A 17,454-nucleotide genomic window follows, 5' to 3' on the forward strand; every position below is an offset into this window, starting at 1 on the left:
CTCCAAAACCCAGGCATGTGCCCTTGACTGGAATTGAACCTGGGACCCTTCCGTGCAAAGGCTGACGCTCTATCCACTAAGCCAAAATGACTAGGGCAGGTTTTCATTCTTTTGCTTTTCACTCACATACCTTTGCAAGGAGAATGAGCAGTAGTCTTCCAAATATAAAGCTACTTGTAGAGAATGAGAACTTTAACAGTAAGAGGTGATTTAGTCAAGGGGAGGCTGTTTAAAAGGGGAGTGTAGTAAAAAGGTGGATTTTGAACAGGTCTTCAGGTGAGAAGCAGGATAGTTCCTGCCCAGCCTGGCCTTCCTATTTAGTCTTGAACTGCTTCAGGTAGAGCAGGATATCTGACTTGACTGCGCTGACTGGAGCCCGATGGAACCAGCGCATGACAGGGACTCCATCAGGCCCCACCAGGAACTTTTCAAAATTCCAGCGAATGTCCTGTACCTTTATGGGCTCCCAGGAGATATATTTGAAGGATCCCAAGAGCTCAGAGGGGTGAGGACAGGAGTGCTGAAGCGGAGAGATGAAAAAGAAGAGAAATGACAACATCCTTTTTACTTCTGGATGACCCAGGCTATTTCACCCATAGGAGATACAACCCCTCCTACACTTAGGTATTTTAGTTTCCTGTGGTTCTTCATAAATCATGTGAATTACCACCATACCTACTACCAAGAATGTTTATGATGTTATAGAAAGTGGGCTTCTTCTTTATGTTTCCACCCATGACCTCATCACAAAATCGCCATGAGTAAGATATGTCACATCTCTAGCCTTTGGATTCTTTTTCTGCTAGTAGCTTGGATTAGAATGTGGTTTCTCAGGTCTTGATCATTTCAAAGATACCTTTTTGGGGCCAATATAGCGAGTTACCAGCATTTTGTTTTATCAAATAAGAAATTAAAAAACAATCATTATTTTATCATTTGATTTTATAAAAAAAAAGATTATTTTAAGAATAAATTGCAGAGCAGCCCTATAAGTCATTTGAGTTTATAAAACTCTCCTTATACTGTTCTAGTTCCTTCAATTTACTGAGGATTTGGTTTTGGCTCACAGTCTGATATTTAAGAACAATGAACATTGGTGATCATTAGGGAGCCTTTCAGCTCACATGTTCTCTGAATCTAAAAGTTGTTGTTTCATAAAAGTTGTTAAGTTGTGTTTCACCTGTTGATTTCTATGTCTCCCCTCTAGAGTGAGCTTGTTAAGGGATAGGCACTGTGTCTTACTCATCTTCATATTCTTAGTATTTAGTAAGCTACCTTATAGATAGCAGGCAGTCAATAAATGCACTCTGAATGAATGAATGAATGAACGTCAATGAGCAAGAGAGGGTGGTTCCAGGAAAAGCTGCTATTTTACATCTTTTTCCACCATACAAAGCCCCACAGATACTAACAGTATAAACTCTAGCCTCCATACTGATCTGGAGATTTCCCTCAGAGCCCAATCCCACCTCTGGACAGGAGCCCTTGGTCTATTTCTACACCAATGCTATGCTAGACATATTAGGGAAGAAGAGGCTTATGTCATTCATTCACTCACCTTCAAAAAGGTGAAAACCTTCTGTTCTTTTTCACCATTCACATCACCTTTCTCAAAAAGCTGGAAATTAGGTACATATCCTCCCCCTGGACGGACATACCTGTAATAAGCCATAATGTTACCAGGAAAGTTATGATGGAACATCAAAATTGGATGTCATGGGAAAGGGAAGAAAGAGGTGGACATATACTAGACAGGCTGGGAAGGAAAGGTAAGGCCATATTTTTGTTTGGCCTCCCCAATTCACTTAGTTTTTCTCTATCCTGCAGTCTGTCCCTGTGCTCTACATTGTTTCTGAACCAGCTGTTTCAATGCTCCTGCCCCTCCAAGTCCTGCCAGGTCTCACTGCACACCAGGCAGGTCAGTTTGCAGATGCTGCTGAGCCTATTAGTCCAGCACCATCCAGTAAGTCACACATATGGGAGGGTCTCTGGAGGTGGAAGGAAGGTGGACAGAGGCCTCCTACATGGTTTGAGCAGTACTTACTTCAATCCCGGAAGGATCTCCAAGTTTTCACCTGGTTCTTGCTTTCCAAATTGATTGCAGGGAAAGCCCAATACAACGAGGCCAAAGGGCTTCAGCTCCTCCTGAAGTGTGTTCAGTTCTGTGGTAGAGATGGGGCAAGATGGCAGCCTGGCCAGAGACTTTGCCTTGTGTAGAGAAAGATTCCATTTCACTGGGGACATTAGGAAGCACTGGCGGCTCTTCAGGAACCAATGGCTCTAGCTCTGCCCCTAGTGAAAACCCAAGACCCACGGAAGGAACCATGGAACCTGGACACCAACAGTTTATCCAACAAATGCTGCAGGCTCTCGCTGCAGTAAATCCTCAGCTACAGAGTCCAGAAGTCAGATTTCAGCAACAACTGGAACAACTCAGTGCAATGGGATTTTTGAACCGTGAAGCAAACTTGCAAGCCCTGATCACAACAGGAGGTGATATCAATGCGGCTATTGAAAGATTACTGGGCTCCCAGCCATCATAGCAGCATTTCTGTATCTTGAAAAAAATGCAATTTATTTTTGATAACTGCTCTTAAATCTTTAAAATACCTGCTTTATTTCATTTTGACTTTTGGAATTCTGTGCTGTTATAAACAAACCCAATATGATGCATTTTAACATGGAGTACAGTAAGATAATGTGGGTTTCTCTGTGTGGTTTTATTTTTCTTGTGGAACAATGGGAATCAATGCTTTTTCATTTAAGGCTACTGCATGCATCAAATACTTTTGCATTTATTGTAATTTTTTTAAAAAAACTTCACCTTTTGTAGTGGGTGAACAGATTTTTGTCCTGCATCTGTCCAATTTATTTGCTTTTTAAATATTAGCCTATGGTAGTAATTTATGTAGAATAAAAGCACTTAAAAAAAAAGATTCCATTTCATAGAGAAGGAAACAGAGGCCCAAGGGAGAAGAAATTCTCTAAATTAGAAAGGCTAAAGTCAGATACCGAATCTTCAGACATGCATTCAAAGCCCTTTATTAAAATATAGTTTTTTCCAAATATGCAGCACATCAGAGTCAGCTGCAGGCCCACAAGGCCCCATTGCAGAGCCCTCAGGTTCCATTCCCCAAAAGATCACTGCTGATAGGACTGTAAAATCATGCAACCACTATGGAAAGTAGAATGGAGGTTCCTCAAAAAAAAAAAAAAAAAAAGAAGAAGAAAGAAAGAAAAGGAACTAACAGTGATCTAGCAATTCATCTTTTATGTATATATGCAAATAATTGAAAGCAGTCTCAATGAGATATTTGTACCCATGTCCTTAGCAGCACTATTCATGAGTCAAGAGGTGGAAACAACCTAAATGTCCATTGATGAATGAAGAATAAACAAATATGGTATATTCATACAAAGGAATATTATTCAACCTTAAAAAGGAAGGAAATTGTGTCATATGCTGCACCATGGATGAAGCTTGAAGAGAATTTGTTAAGTAACATAAACTAATCATAAAAAGACCAATATTGTGTGATTTCACTTACATGAGATTTATACAGTAGTTAAATTTATAGAAACAGAATTAGAATGGTGGTTTTGAGGGCCTGAGTAGAAGAAGGAAGAGGGAGGCTGTTGAATGAAAGTAGAGTTTCAGTTTTGCAAGATGAAACTTTCTGGAGATTTGTTTTACGACAATGTGAATGTTTTATACTATTGAGTGGTACACTTAAAAATGGTTAAGGTGCTAAATTTTGCTATGTCTTTCTTTAGCACAATTCTTTTTCAATCCTCACCTGAGTATGTTTATTTGTTTTATTTTTTTAAAAATATATTTTATTGACTTTTTACAGAGAGGAAGGGAAAGGGATAGACAGTTAGAAACATCAAACAGCTGCCTCCTGCACACTCCCCACTGGGGATGTGCCCACAACCAAGGTACATGGCCTTGACCCGAATCGAACCTGGGACCCTTGAGTCCGCAGGCTGACGCTCTATCCACTGAGCCAAACCAGTCAGGGCTATTTATTTATTTGTTTTAGGAAGAAGGGAGAGAAACATCAATTGGTTGCCTCTCATATGTGCTGGACTTGAGATAATCACAGGCTAGGTATGTGCCTTGACCGGAATTGAACCCACAACCCCTTAGTATTCAATGCTCCACCCAGCCAAGATTCTTTGCCACAATTTTTTAAGAAGCTTATCAGGTAATTTTTAAACAAAGCTAGGTTTAAACATCACTGTTCATCAGTTTGTCTTTTTTGGTTAGTTAATGAGTAGCATTTCCTTTTTTAAAGGAAAAGTTGTGGACAGTGACAGGGCTTCTCTCCTGTGTACAGGCTGGTCACCCTGGCTGGAGTGTGGTCACCCTGCCAGGGACCAAGAGAACCTGAGAAATTCCGAGTTGCCCTTCCTTGTGTTCTTCTACAATTATTGGATGGTAAACATGCATTCTACCGAAAATCCTCTTTGGTATGCCAAAACGCAAGATCCCACCTGCTTCTCCCACTGCCAGGAAGTTTGCCAACTTGTCTGCTCAGACTTTTATAATCATCTTCTTTGTTAACCCATTTTGGGCTAGATGCCTTCAGTCCCCTGGCAAACACTAGCTAGACCCACTTAGATTCAGTTCAACCAATTGGCATCTCCTCTTAGTGTTTTTATTTATTTTTATTTATATATATTTTTCTAGAGATTGCGTTCCTGTCTCCACATGGTTCCTCAGCACTTCCCTGCATGCTTCCCTCTTGTCATTAGTCACTATAGGTCATCGCATCTTCCAGAAAAAAGAGACAATAAATCAGGAAGCCAGTTGTCCAATCCTTAAGCAAATATTCAGTTTACTCATCTGTTATATATATAGTGGGAACGGAATAAATTGGTTTTTAAAGTTCTTTTAAACTGGTAAAATGAATTACGTTCAATAGAATTTTATTGAGTTTTTTAAAAAATGAGAAAATGCCTGAACTCCAAAGCACCTTATTAATTTTAAAAAACAACATGGAAAGTAATATTTATATTAGTCATCAGTGGAGGAAGAGCAGAAAAAAGAATCGATCTATTATACAGGGTAGGGCAATAGTAGGTTTTTAGTTGTCTGTGTGGAAAATACTGTAATAATCTATAATAATAAAAGTGTAATATGCTAATTAGACCTGACAGCCAAATGACCTCCTAGACGACCTTCCAGATGAAGTTGGGGCTGCGAGGGCTAAGCCCCTTGCATGAATTTCGTGCATCAGGCCTCTAGTTAGTAAATAATAATAATAATAATACAAGAATAAACTCTTGCTTTGTGTACTCTCAATTGTAAACCTACTTTTGCTCCACCCTGTATCTTGTAAACATGATAATATTGTCATCTGGAGTAAGAGGAAGGAGGTGGAATAACTTTTTATTCTAAATATTTTCATTCCTTTTGAATTGTGAAATTTTTGAATGTATTACCCATTCAAAACCTAATAAAAAACAAAAATGAAGTTATTAGTTTCAATAAAAGAAATACATCTGTTTCTGATATAATCCATCATTTTCATTATTTATTGCTTTTAAATCACATGGCCTAAAGTATAAGAAAGATATAAGACTTCTCTGCATAATTCACAGAGAGAGAAAACTACATCGAAGGAGCTGTCAAGGTTGGAGAGGGAATATTTGCTTCTATTTTGGCGTCCTCCTTTACCAAACTTCACTCCAGTTAAATGCAATTTTAAGTATAAAATACCTTTTCTCCTCTTGCTGAGCTGTATGAGTTCTTTATATGTTTTGGAAATTTATCATTTACCAAATGTAACATTGGCAAATATGTTCTTTCATACAGTGGGTTCTCTTTTCAATTTGGTGCTGGTTTCTTTTGCTGTGCAGATGGACATGGAGAGCATTTTGCTAAGTGAAATAAGCTAGTCGGAGAAAGATAAATATCACATATCTCACCCATTTGTGGAATATGATGAACAACATAAACAGATGAACAAAAATAGATCCAGAGACAGAATCATTGAGCAAACCATCAAACCTCAGAGGAAGGCAGAGGAGATTGGGACAGGGAGTAAGAGATCAACCAAAGGACATGTATGCATGCATATAAGCATAATCCATAGACATAGATACTAGGGGGGTGAGGGCATGTTCTGGAGGGTGGGAGTGGCGGGGGAGAGGTCAATGGGGGGGGAAAAGGAGACATATGTAATACTTCAATCAATAAAGAATAATTTAAAAAAAGATGTAGCCCAATTTGTTTATTTTTTCTTTGTTTCTCTCTCCCTAGGAGATGTATTGGCAAAAATTCTGCTATGTGAGATGTCTGAGATGTTGCTGCCTATGGTTTCTTATAGGATTTTTATTGTTTCACAACTTACATTTAAGTCTTTTATCCATTTTGAGTTTATTTCTTTTGTATGGTGAAAATTGGTGGTCTAGTTTCATTTTTTTCCATGTATCTGCCCACTTTTCCCAACACCATTTATTGAAGAGACTGTCGTGACTCCACTGTATGCTCTTGCCTCTTCTGTCAAATATTAATTAAACATAATGGCTTGGGTTGATTTCTGGGTTCCCTGTTCTGTTCCATTGATCTACATGCCTGTTCTTGTGCCAGTACCAGGCTGTTTTTATTACAATGGCTTTGTAGTATAACTTGAAATCTGGTATTGTGATTCCTCCAACTTTATTCTTTCTCAAGATTGCTGTGGCTCTTCGGGGTCTTTTTGGGTTTCATATAAATTTTTGGAATATATGTTCTAGATCTGTGAATTATGTGATTGGTCTTTTAATAGGGATTGCATTGAGTCTATAGATTGTTTTGGGTAGTATGGACATTTTAATGATGTTAATTTTTCCAATCCATGAACACAGTATACATTTCCACTTATTTATATCTTCCTATATCTCTTTTTTTCAATGTCCTGTAATTTTCTGAGTACAGGTATTTTATCTCCTTGGTTTAGTTTATTTTTAGGTATTTTATTATTTTGGTGTTGCAGTGGTAAATGGGATTGTTGTTTTAGTTTCTCTTCCTGAGATTTCATTATTGGTGTATAAATATGCCATCGATTTTTGGCTATTTATTTTGTATCCTGCTATGTTGCCAAATTCATTTATTAAATCTAGTTTTTTAGTGGAGTCTTTAAGATTTTCTTTGTACAATATCATGTCATCTGCAAATAATGAGAGTTTTACTTCCTCCTTTCTAATTTGGATGCTTTTTCTTTTTTCTTTTTGTCTGATTGTTGTGGCTAAGTCTTCCAATACTATGTTGAATAAGAGTGATGAAAGTGGACATCCCTGTCTTGTTCCTGTTCTTAGGGGAAACACTTATTTTTTTCTCATTGAGTATGATTTTGGTTGTAAGTTTCCAATTAGAAAATCAGCAAAGGACCTGCATAAACACTTCTCCAAAGAGGACCTACAGATAGCCAATAGACATATGAAAAAAAAATGCTCAATGTCACTAATCATCAAAGAAATGCAAATTAAAACTACAGTGAGGTATTTCTTCATACCTGTCAGAATGGCTACCATTTATAAATCAACAAACAAGTGCTGGTGAAAATGTGGAGAAAAGGGAACCCTAGTACTGCTGGTGGGAATACAGACAGGTGCAGCCATTATAGAAAACAGTATGGAGTTTCCACAAAATATTAAAAACAGAACTTCCTTTGACCCAGCATTTTCACTGCTAGGAATATATCCTAAGAATCCTGAAACATCAACCAGAAAGAATATATGCACCCCTACGTTCATAGCAGCACAATTTACTATAGCTAAGATCTGAAAAAAGACCAAATGCCCATCAGCAGATGAGTGGATAAAAAAGCTGTGGTACATTTATACCATTGAATACTATCAGCAGTAAAAAGGAAGGATGTCTTACCCTTTGAGACAGCATGGAAGGACCTGGAGAAAATTATGCTAAGTGAAAGAAGAAAGAAAGACATATCTCACATGATCTCACTTATATGTGAAATATAATGAACAAGATAAACTGACAAACAAAATAGGACCATAGATATAGAAGCATGGAACAGACTGATAGATCTCAGAGGCAAGGTGGGAGGGAGGGCAGGAAGAGATTAACTAAGAGACTTACGTGCATTTATGCACAGTCCATGGACACAGATAACAGGTGAAAGCCTGTGATGGGGTGGAAACCCAGTGGAGGGGGGCAGAGGGAGAAAATGGGGAACATCTGTAACACTCTCAACAATCAAATTAATTTAAAAATTTTGTAAGTACTCCCCTCTTTTCTTTGTCTTTTAAAATCCTGAAAAATTCTCAAAAATATTTATCCTCTCTCCTGTATTTACCAAGTACATTTGAATCTTCAGAGAGGTTACTAATTCATATATATTGATTCTCCTGGAAATCTCAGGAGCAAAGCATAGGCAGGACATAGAGAGGGAATCAGCAAACTTTCTCTGTAAAAGTCAAATAGTAAATATTTTAGAATTTACAAGCCAGATGGTCTCTGTCACCAGTATTCAACAAAAACCTTTCAACTCTGCCTTGTAGCATAAAATCAACCACAGGCAGTCTGTAAATGAATGGGCATGGCTGTGTTCCAGTACATTTTTGTATATAGAAGCAGGCTGGCCAGATCTGACCTGTGGGCCATAGTTTGCTGACTCCTGACATTGGGGAATGAAGTCACTTGATCATAAGTATTTATTTTGATGCGTAATTACAATTAAAGCATAAATGTAATTATGATTTAGAATATATTGAGCTGAGAAATTTAGTCCCAAGGGGGTTTAGATATAAATTCTTACCAGGATACTGAGCTGTTAGACCACAATAGGTGGCCACATTAACAAAAAGGACATGCTTGCCCACATACTGCTTGAATGAAATGTGTTCCTTCCCATCAAGAGTGAGGGCGTCATATTCATAGATGGTGCCTTTCACATCTTTGTAGCAATCCATCTGGAAGATTTAAAAATGATAAATAACAATAAACATAAATAACAATAATTCCTAACATCTGTGTAATCTTTCATTGCACTCAATGGAGAATACATGTATTAGCTGAAACCCAGGACACAAACGAGAGTTGTATGAGAAGTCAGTGACAAGACTGAAAGTTCTTGTGACTTGAAAGCCAACTTTTTTTTTTTGAGCAAAAGACAGTCAAATCTCTTTTCATATTGTCCTGAAAGAAACTAGATACCACAAGATGCTTGGATGAATGAAAATGACCAGAGAATCATGAGCTGGGATGAGCGGGCCTGGGATGTAGGGCCAAAGAGAGAAGCACATTGACTTTCATGTTTCTGTGAGAATAAGGCTACTTCATAGCTCTAGAGCAGGGGTCCTCAAACTTTTTAAACAGGGGGCCAGTTCACTGTCCCTCAGACCGTTGGAGGGCCGGACTATAGTTTTTAAAAAAAACTATGAACAAATTCCTATGCACACTGCACATATCTTATTTTGAAGTAAAAAAAACCAAAACGGGAACAAATACAATATTTGTATTTGCATGTGGCCCGCGGGCCGTAGTTTGAGGACCCCTGCTCTAGAGCAGCAGTTCTCAACCTGTGGTCATGACCCTTTTGGGGGTTGAACCACCCTTTCACAGGGGTTGCCTAAGACCATCAGAAAACACACATAATTACATATTGTTTTTGTGATTAATCACTATGCATAATTATTTCAATTTGTAACAATGAAAATACATCCTGCATATCAGATATTTACATTATGATTCATAACAGTAGCAAAATTACAGTTATGAAGTAGAAACGAAAATAATTTTATGGTTGGGGGTCACCACAACATGGAGAACTGTTATTAAAGGGTTGTGGCATTAGGAAGGTTGAGAACCACTGCTCTAGAGTGAAGATATCCTGCCTTGATTCTCTCAACATAGGAAAGGTTTTCATTGCTTCAGTACTTAACAATGGTTTGGTTCCTTCTGTTACTGTCCCCATGCCGTCTGACTTCTCACCATGCCCATTAGCATGGTGGAGTGCGAAAAGCACTGGCTCTTTGATTTGTGGAATCAGAAGTCAGCTCTACTCTCAATTCCTTTGTGAACCTTGGCAGTTCTCATCCTTGACCCTCAGTTTCCACCATGGGGAAAGAAGACATTCATCTAGATTACTATCAGATCCTCAAGGGGCTTTCCAGGTTTAACATTCTAGAATCTAATGTTATCTCTACCTTGAATAATTTTCCCTCTCATGTCACTCTCTTATTCATATGATGATCTTACAAGCCAATACTATAAAAACTCCAACTTTTTGTAGTTCCTTAGAAAGAAGATGAAGAGTTCACTAAAATATGTCTGGCTAGCAGTACCCACCACACTACACACTTCGCTCCTCACCTCACTTGCTGTCATCATCAGCTCCATCTGTCCTGTTTCTCTCCAAATCTCCTGAACATATTTCATCAGAGTTCTACACATCAGAAATAAGTTCTACATGAAATTATCATTGCCTGTTCTTAAGTTAAATTCCTCAACAAGGCAGATCTTCTCATTCCTCCTGTCTCTGTCAATGCAAGTCCATGCAGTACCCAAAGTATACTGAGGGGAAGTTGCTACAAATTGCTCACAGGATATAGGAAGTATAAAATAGGAAGTATGAAAAGGAAACCACCAAACCACATGGTGAGAAAAAGGCAGAGGGTAACTGAAAGGGGAGAAAACTGTGATAAGAAAGATACAGACTTAAATTAAGAATAAATTAGATTTCCTGGAAATGCAATGGACTAGAAAAGATTTTAGCCAAACACCATCTTCCTCACCTAAAGAAGGAGTGATGCAACACAAAACAGAACCTAACATTCCCAACTGTATATGCCCATTGCTTCCATCACCAGCACACCAGGTTGTCGCTACACAGTCATTCCTCCTGGAAGAGAGGTGTTTTCTCTGTGCAGGTTTTTATAATTTTCCCTAAATGCATGCACATGTACATGCACTAGCAAAACAGACATGCATGAGGAAATCTAATTTAATAAAAGAGAAACATGTAAATTGACCATACCTTTGCTATGCCCAAGCCATGCCTACAAGCCAATCAGAGTGACTATATGCAAATTAACTCAACAAAGATGGCGGCCGGCAGCCACAGAGCTGGGGCAAGCAGGAGGCTTGGTTGCCCCGGCATGGAGGAAGCCAAGCTTCCCACCTGCCCTGGCTGGCTCTGAGCTCCACTCAAGGCAACAAAGTTTCAATTATAGAAGATAAATAAACCCCAGATACCTGCTTCCAGCCAGCCTCCACTGGGAATTTGGGTGGCTGGGGGCCATGGCCAGCCACAAATAGCCATCAGCCCCTCACCCAGGCTGGCTAGGCACCCCAGAGGGGACCCCCATCTTGAAGGGGCTGTGGCCAGCCTGAAAATGTCTCTCAGCCCCTCACCCAGGCTGGCCACACCTTCATGGGGTGAGGTTCCCCGCTGGGGGCCTTGGCCAGCCTGCAAACAGCCATCAGCTCCTCACCCAGGCTGGCCAGGCACCCCAGAAAGACCCCCCTCCCTGAATGGGGTGTGGCCAGCCTGAAAACGGCCCTCAGCCCCTCAACCAGGCTGGCCAGGCACCCCAGCAGGACACCCACCCTGATCTGGGACACCCTTCAGGGCAAACCAGCTAGCCCCCACCCTTGCACCAGGCCTCTATAATAATAAAAGGGTAATATGCAAATTGACCCTAACAGCAGAATGACTGGTCACTATGACACACACTGACCACCAGGGCTAGACACTCAATGCAGGAGCTGCCCCCTGGTGGTCAGTGCACTCCCACAGCGGGAGCTCTGCTCAGCCACAAGCCAGGCTGACGGCTGCCAGTACAGCGGTGGTTGTGGGAGCCTCTCCCACCTCCTCAGCAGTGCTAAGGATGTCTGACTGCAGCTTAGGTCTGCTCCCTGCTGGCAAGTGGTTATTCCCTGAGGGCTCCCGGGCTGCCCCAGGGATGTCTGACTGCCAGCTTAGGCCCAATGCCCTGGGGAGCAGGCCTAAGCCAGCAGGTGGCCATCCTCCGAGGGGTCCCAGACTGCGAGAGGGCACAGGCTGGGCTGAGGGACCCCCCTGAGTGCACAAATTTTTGTGCACTGGGCCTCTAGTCTATATATATAAAAAGACAGCCACCAGAATGCTATAACGACCTGAATGACCAGTCGCTATGATGTCCACTGGGGCCAGCGAACCTCCCACGGCCCTTTCCTCCAGCTGGCCCCACACCTGATCAGCCCACCCCACCACAATCAGGCAGCAGTCCCTCCCCCTGGCTGGCCCCAACCTGATTGTCCCCCAATAGGGGGCGGGGCCTGCCAGCCAACCTCCTGAAGCCCCTCCCCCTACCGGCCTCGCCCCCAATGGGTCCCCACCACCCTGATCAACACCGCCCCTGATCAACCCCCCTCCCCAATAGGGGTCAGGCTGGCTGGCTAACCTCCTTCAGCCCCTCCCCACAGCTGGCCTGGCCCTGATTGAGCCAAAATCAGGGTGGGCCCACCGACCAACCTCCTGCCATCTCCTTCTCTCAATAGGCCTAGCCCCAATCTTCCAATTGGGGCCAGGCCAGCCGGACCCCACCTGTGCATGAATTTGTGCACTGGGCCTCTAGTACTATATGAAAACATTAATTTCTATTTCCATGTTGCGTGGTTCCAAGCTAAACATTTAAAATAATTTGGCTCCCCCCTCCCCCACTTTGAAAATTACTAAAAAGCATGTTGGCTACTAGGATGTGGGGACTTAGAGAAACTCTAGACTTGAAGATGCCTTTTAGTCTAGCTTACTCCTGATATTCATGGCAGTCCATATCTAGCAGAAGCTAGAAGAGGTGAAACGATTTGCCCAAAGCCAAGAGTGGTAACAACCATGCGACTGAGAATTCATTTGCCCCTAACTTCATGATTTCCTTTTGCTCAAAGTTATCTAATTCACACCTAGTTCATTGCTATTCTTCCTTCAACCACCCCATCATGGCCATACATGTGTTTTTTTGTATTTTTAAAAAGATTACATCTCACCAAAGGCTCTGATGATGCTTAGAGTTTTTAGGAATATAGCATTTATTATTATTATTATTTTTAATCCTCACCTGAGGATATGCTTATTGTTTTTAGAGAGAAGGGAAGGGGAAGAGAGAGACAAAAACATCTATGTGGGAGAGAACATCCATACTGTGGATCAAACCTGCAACATTTTAGTATGCAGAACAATGCTCCAACCCACTGAGCAACACTGGCCAGAACTACCCTGCACACATTTATTCAACAAGGCAACAGCCATGAACTGGAATTAGAAATGAAGCTGGAATCCAAGGCTCCTGGTTCTAAATCCTCCTGTTATTCTTCCCACATGTTTCATGTTTCTCTGACTGATAGGGGAAGGGCATGTAACAGGAATAGAGTCACAGCTATCTAATGATGATTCCTCTGACTACAGAAAAGAGGTTTTCTTACAGACACTTGGAAACTGGAGGATGTGTTGCAAGAAGAAAAACAGGCTGTAAAAAGAAATACACTTTAAAAGCAGACCAAGGACAGGACACACTTTGATTTAGTTGCTGTGCCTGTACCCTGACCGCTCCAGGAGTTTGCCTCAGGAACGTTGAGCATCCCAGAACAGGCTGAGATGTTTGCAATCATAGATTAGCCACCTTGTCATTGGACTTTGAGCTCCTGAAGGCCGGGCTACAGGCTCTCCCCTGCCCTTTCCCTGTTAAACTCACAGCTCAAAGCTGCATGTAGCTTTCTCCCTCACCTGTATGTAGTCAGCCAACTGGCTGGGAGGCAGGGGTCAGAGCAGAATTTTCAGGGTGACCAACTGCTCTCCCATGCAATCCTCCTATCTAATAAAAGACAAAAAGGGTAATTGACTGTACCTTCACTATGCTTCCCACTGGCTAATCAGGGTGATATGCAAATTAGCCACAAACCAAGATGGCGGCCGGCAGTCACATAGCTGAAGCGAGCAGGAGGCTTGCTTGCTCCAGTGGTTCCCCGCCTGCCACCGCCCAGCTCTGAGCTCTGTAAGCAACAAAGTTTCAATTATAGAAGCTAAACAAACCCCAGATACCTGTTTTCAGCAGGCCGTGGCCTCAGAGCTGGAGCTGGCTCTCAGCTCCAGTGACAGCAACAAAGTTTCAATTATAGAAGGTAAATAAATCCCAGAATAAAAAAAAGAAAAAAGAAAAAAAGGAGAGGCTGGGAGCTTCAGTTGCTGGCCAGACTGAAAACAGCCCTCAGTCCCTCATCCAGACTGGCCAGACACCTCAGGGGGGACCCCCACCCTAAAGCGGGTGTGGCCAGCCTGAAAACAGCTATCAGCCCCTCATCCAGGCTGGCCAGGCACTTCAGCAGGGACCCCCACCCTGAAGGGGGTGTGACCAGCTGCAAACGGCCATCAGCCCCTCACCCAGGTTGGCCAGGCACCCAAGCGGGACCCCCACCCTGATCTTGGACACCCTTCAGGGCAAACCAGCTGGCCCCCACCCGTGCACCAGGCTTCTATCCTACATAGTAAAAGGGTAATATGCAAACTGACCCTAACAGCAGAAAGACTGGGAATGAGTAGTCACTATGACACACACTGACCACCAGGGGGCAGATGCTCAATGCAGGAACTGCCCCCTGGTGGTCAGTGCGCTCCCACAGGGGGAACTCTTCTCAGCCACAAGCCAGGCTGATGGCTGCAAGTACAGCGGTGGTGGTGGGAGCCTCTCCTACCTCCTTAGCAGTGCTAAGGATGTCTGACTGCAGCTTAGGTCTGCTCCCCGCTGGCAAGTGGACATCCCCTGAGGGCTGCCAGGCTGCCAGAGGGATGTCTGATTGCCATCTTAGGCCCAATGCCCTGGGGAGCAGGCCTAAGAGAGCAGGTGGTCATCCCCCGAGGGGTCCCAGACTGCGAGAAGGCACAGGCTGGGCTGAGGCCCCCCCCCACCCCCCCTGCCCGAGTGCACAAATTTTTGTGTACCGGGCCTCTAATATTGGAATAAATGTTTATACATGATTCAACTCTGTGTCTGCTGATTTGGCTCAAGTAGTGACAGGCGGCTGGGATCCATTGTGTTTGGTAACATGATGACTCTGACTTTATCCATCCCTAAAAGCTTCCACATGATTTTTTTCGTCCTCCTTACGATTTTGCTGCTTAGCTCAGTGTGAGATAACTCAACACAGTCCCTCATCCAAACCCTTGTCCCCATCCACTCTGATGTCCGTTGCTCTTCCATGCCTCAGACCCAGCTCTGAGGAGACACTGAGTGGGCTGGAGGGAGACCCAGGCAGCCTCTACCTAGGAAGGAGGGGAGAGAGGACCATAGGAAGGAGGCTCTTTTTTTGCTACCCATATTCCATTCAAGGAACATTCGTTTCTAGATTTGAAGAGATTCAAAGAGAAGAGAAGGAACATTTAGGGGAAACAACAAAAAAGAAGAAAGTAGAGGTTGGTGTCTTATAAGAAGAAATGAAGTGTGGGATTGTGGAGACCAAGACAAAAGAGTAACTTCTAACCAAAGAACTCATATGCACATAGGTATAACCCATGGACACAGACAATAGTGTGGTGAAGGCCTAGGGTGGGGTGGGTGTGGAATGGAGGAGGTCAATGGGGAAATAAGGGAACATCTATAATACTTTCAAATTTATATATATAATTCTTTTTGGTTAATCCTTACCTGAGGATATTTTTCCCCATTCATTTTTAGAGAGAGTAGATAGGAGGGGGAGAGACTGATATGAGAGAGATACCTTAATTGGTTGCCTCCTGCCAGGCAACCAGGGCCAGGGATTGAACTTGCAACTGAGGTACGTGCCCTTGACGGAACTGAACCTGGGACCCTTCAGTCCACAGGCCAACACTCTTACCGCTGAGCAAAACTGGCCAGGGTGATAAAGATAAATTTTTAAAAAAGAAGAAGCATTTCCCATTAGAACACTGCCCTGTTTTTTCTGGAAGTCACTCACCTTCATCTTCTCCAGCTTGGGATTTGTCTGCACAAAGCCAGCTAGGAGAAGGGGGAAAAGGTAGGAGGCCCTTAACTGTGCAGTCATTATTAGTGACTGTAGATCACTAGTCTGAGAGTTTGAGGCCCTTATGCATCTCAGCAGCCTTTTGCTATCCTGGCAGGGAAGAGCCCAAGCCTGCACAGGCCAATAGCAGTGTGGCAAGTATTTTTGGGGTGTGAGTGGGGCACAAGAATGTAGAATTTAAACCACATCCTTACCTACACAATTGGCCCAACAGAAAAAATGGGCACCAGACAGAAACCAAATGGCATCTGTAGTAGGACTCAATGTTCTCTTCTCACCAATAATCAAAGAGGTATAAATAAGGAAAGATACATTCTGCACTTATCAGATTGGCCAAGGTTAAAAGGAATGGTGGTACCAGCCTGGGTGTCAGTCTGGCATCAAAGGCTCTTACCGACAGCGGGGCAGGGAGGTGGGAGGCTGGGCAACCATACCAGCTAACTTGCTGGAGAAGAGTCTGCCATTCTGAATGCAGTGTTTTTTAAAGGTGCTCTTAATCTCCTGAAAGAATCAAGAAAAAGTGTTGTCTCTCAGCCAGCAAGCATTTTCACAACACCCGTCAGCAGCAGTTTCCAGCAACTGCTCAGTGGTCTTGGCTAGAGTTTTGGAATAGATGCTATGGTGACATAGACCCAGAGCCCTAGGAACTGCTGGGCTTCTCACATGACATAACTAACGTCCTCTTCAGCCTACAGGAGGCTTACCAAGACCTTCCTCTTTCTTGTCTCCAGTACATTTTTGCTTTTGGGACCTCAAGTGCTAAGGTCTGAGTTAATCATACTCCTAAGCTCATGATTGTTTGTCCTTGCAAGGACGCTCTTTTGCTTCATTTATTACTCATCCCTTTGATTCCCAAACTCCATTTTCCTTCCTCTTTCCCCAGAGGCATGCCATGTTTATTGTTTAAATTCTTGAAAAGCTCATATAGTTCTCATCAGAGGTATATAAAAAAAAGAGGTAATAATGAGTTCCATTTTGCTGGGGTCCAGCCCCAGCAGGTCCAGGGGTTCTCAAAGATGTGGATGAAGTCAGTGAAGAATGAAGGACACAGAGGCAGCGTTCAGTTGATCAGCATAGCCAGGTTCTCTCTTTATTGTCCTGTTAAAACTGTATTTATACTCTTTGATTCTACAAGCATGACATAATAGTATGTTTTGGGTCCTCCCTTGACCTTCTACAGTTCCTTGTTTCATGTCCATAGTTTCTTATCTGACCTTTGCCAAAAATCCCATCTCCATCTAGTTCTGTTGATTTTAATCTTATCTATTCTATTCCAAAGGCTAGGGCTGGTTTGTTATCTCCACTCCAAGGTTCTTACTTTATGGCCCCAGTAAAGGTTATATCCTTTTTGCTAGTTGTCTTCCCTGGGACTGCTCTGTGTCGGTGGGTCTCCATGGGTATTGGCTTTGGTACTTTTCTTGGTGGGCAGATCCCTGGGGATGTGGGCCCAACAAGTTCCAAATTTTTTG

At 42.6% G+C, this 17,454-nt stretch overlaps 1 protein-coding gene across 2 annotated transcripts; it reads right to left on the reverse strand.

Annotated features, from left to right (window-relative positions):
- Window positions 1–313: 313 nt before the first annotated feature.
- On the reverse strand, window positions 314–16,006 carry LOC118659650 (epididymal secretory glutathione peroxidase). Of its 2 annotated transcripts, XM_036315908.1 has the most exons (5): window positions 15,920–16,006; window positions 8,769–8,922; window positions 2,045–2,162; window positions 1,559–1,658; window positions 314–520 (listed from the first exon to the last, which is right to left on the reverse strand). In XM_036315908.1, exons 1-5 carry the CDS (start codon window positions 16,004–16,006, stop codon window positions 314–316), a joined length of 666 nt encoding a protein of 221 aa, XP_036171801.1. The 2 variants fall into 2 exon arrangements, with proteins under 2 accessions (XP_036171801.1, XP_036171802.1); XM_036315909.1 differs by lacking the exons at window positions 314–520; window positions 2,045–2,162 and having other exon boundaries at window positions 1,597–1,658.
- Window positions 16,007–17,454: the final 1,448 nt, after the last annotated feature.

Source organism: Myotis myotis, unplaced genomic scaffold, assembly GCF_014108235.1.
Source record: "Myotis myotis isolate mMyoMyo1 unplaced genomic scaffold, mMyoMyo1.p scaffold_m19_p_64, whole genome shotgun sequence".
Lineage (NCBI taxonomy): Eukaryota > Metazoa > Chordata > Mammalia > Chiroptera > Vespertilionidae > Myotis > Myotis myotis.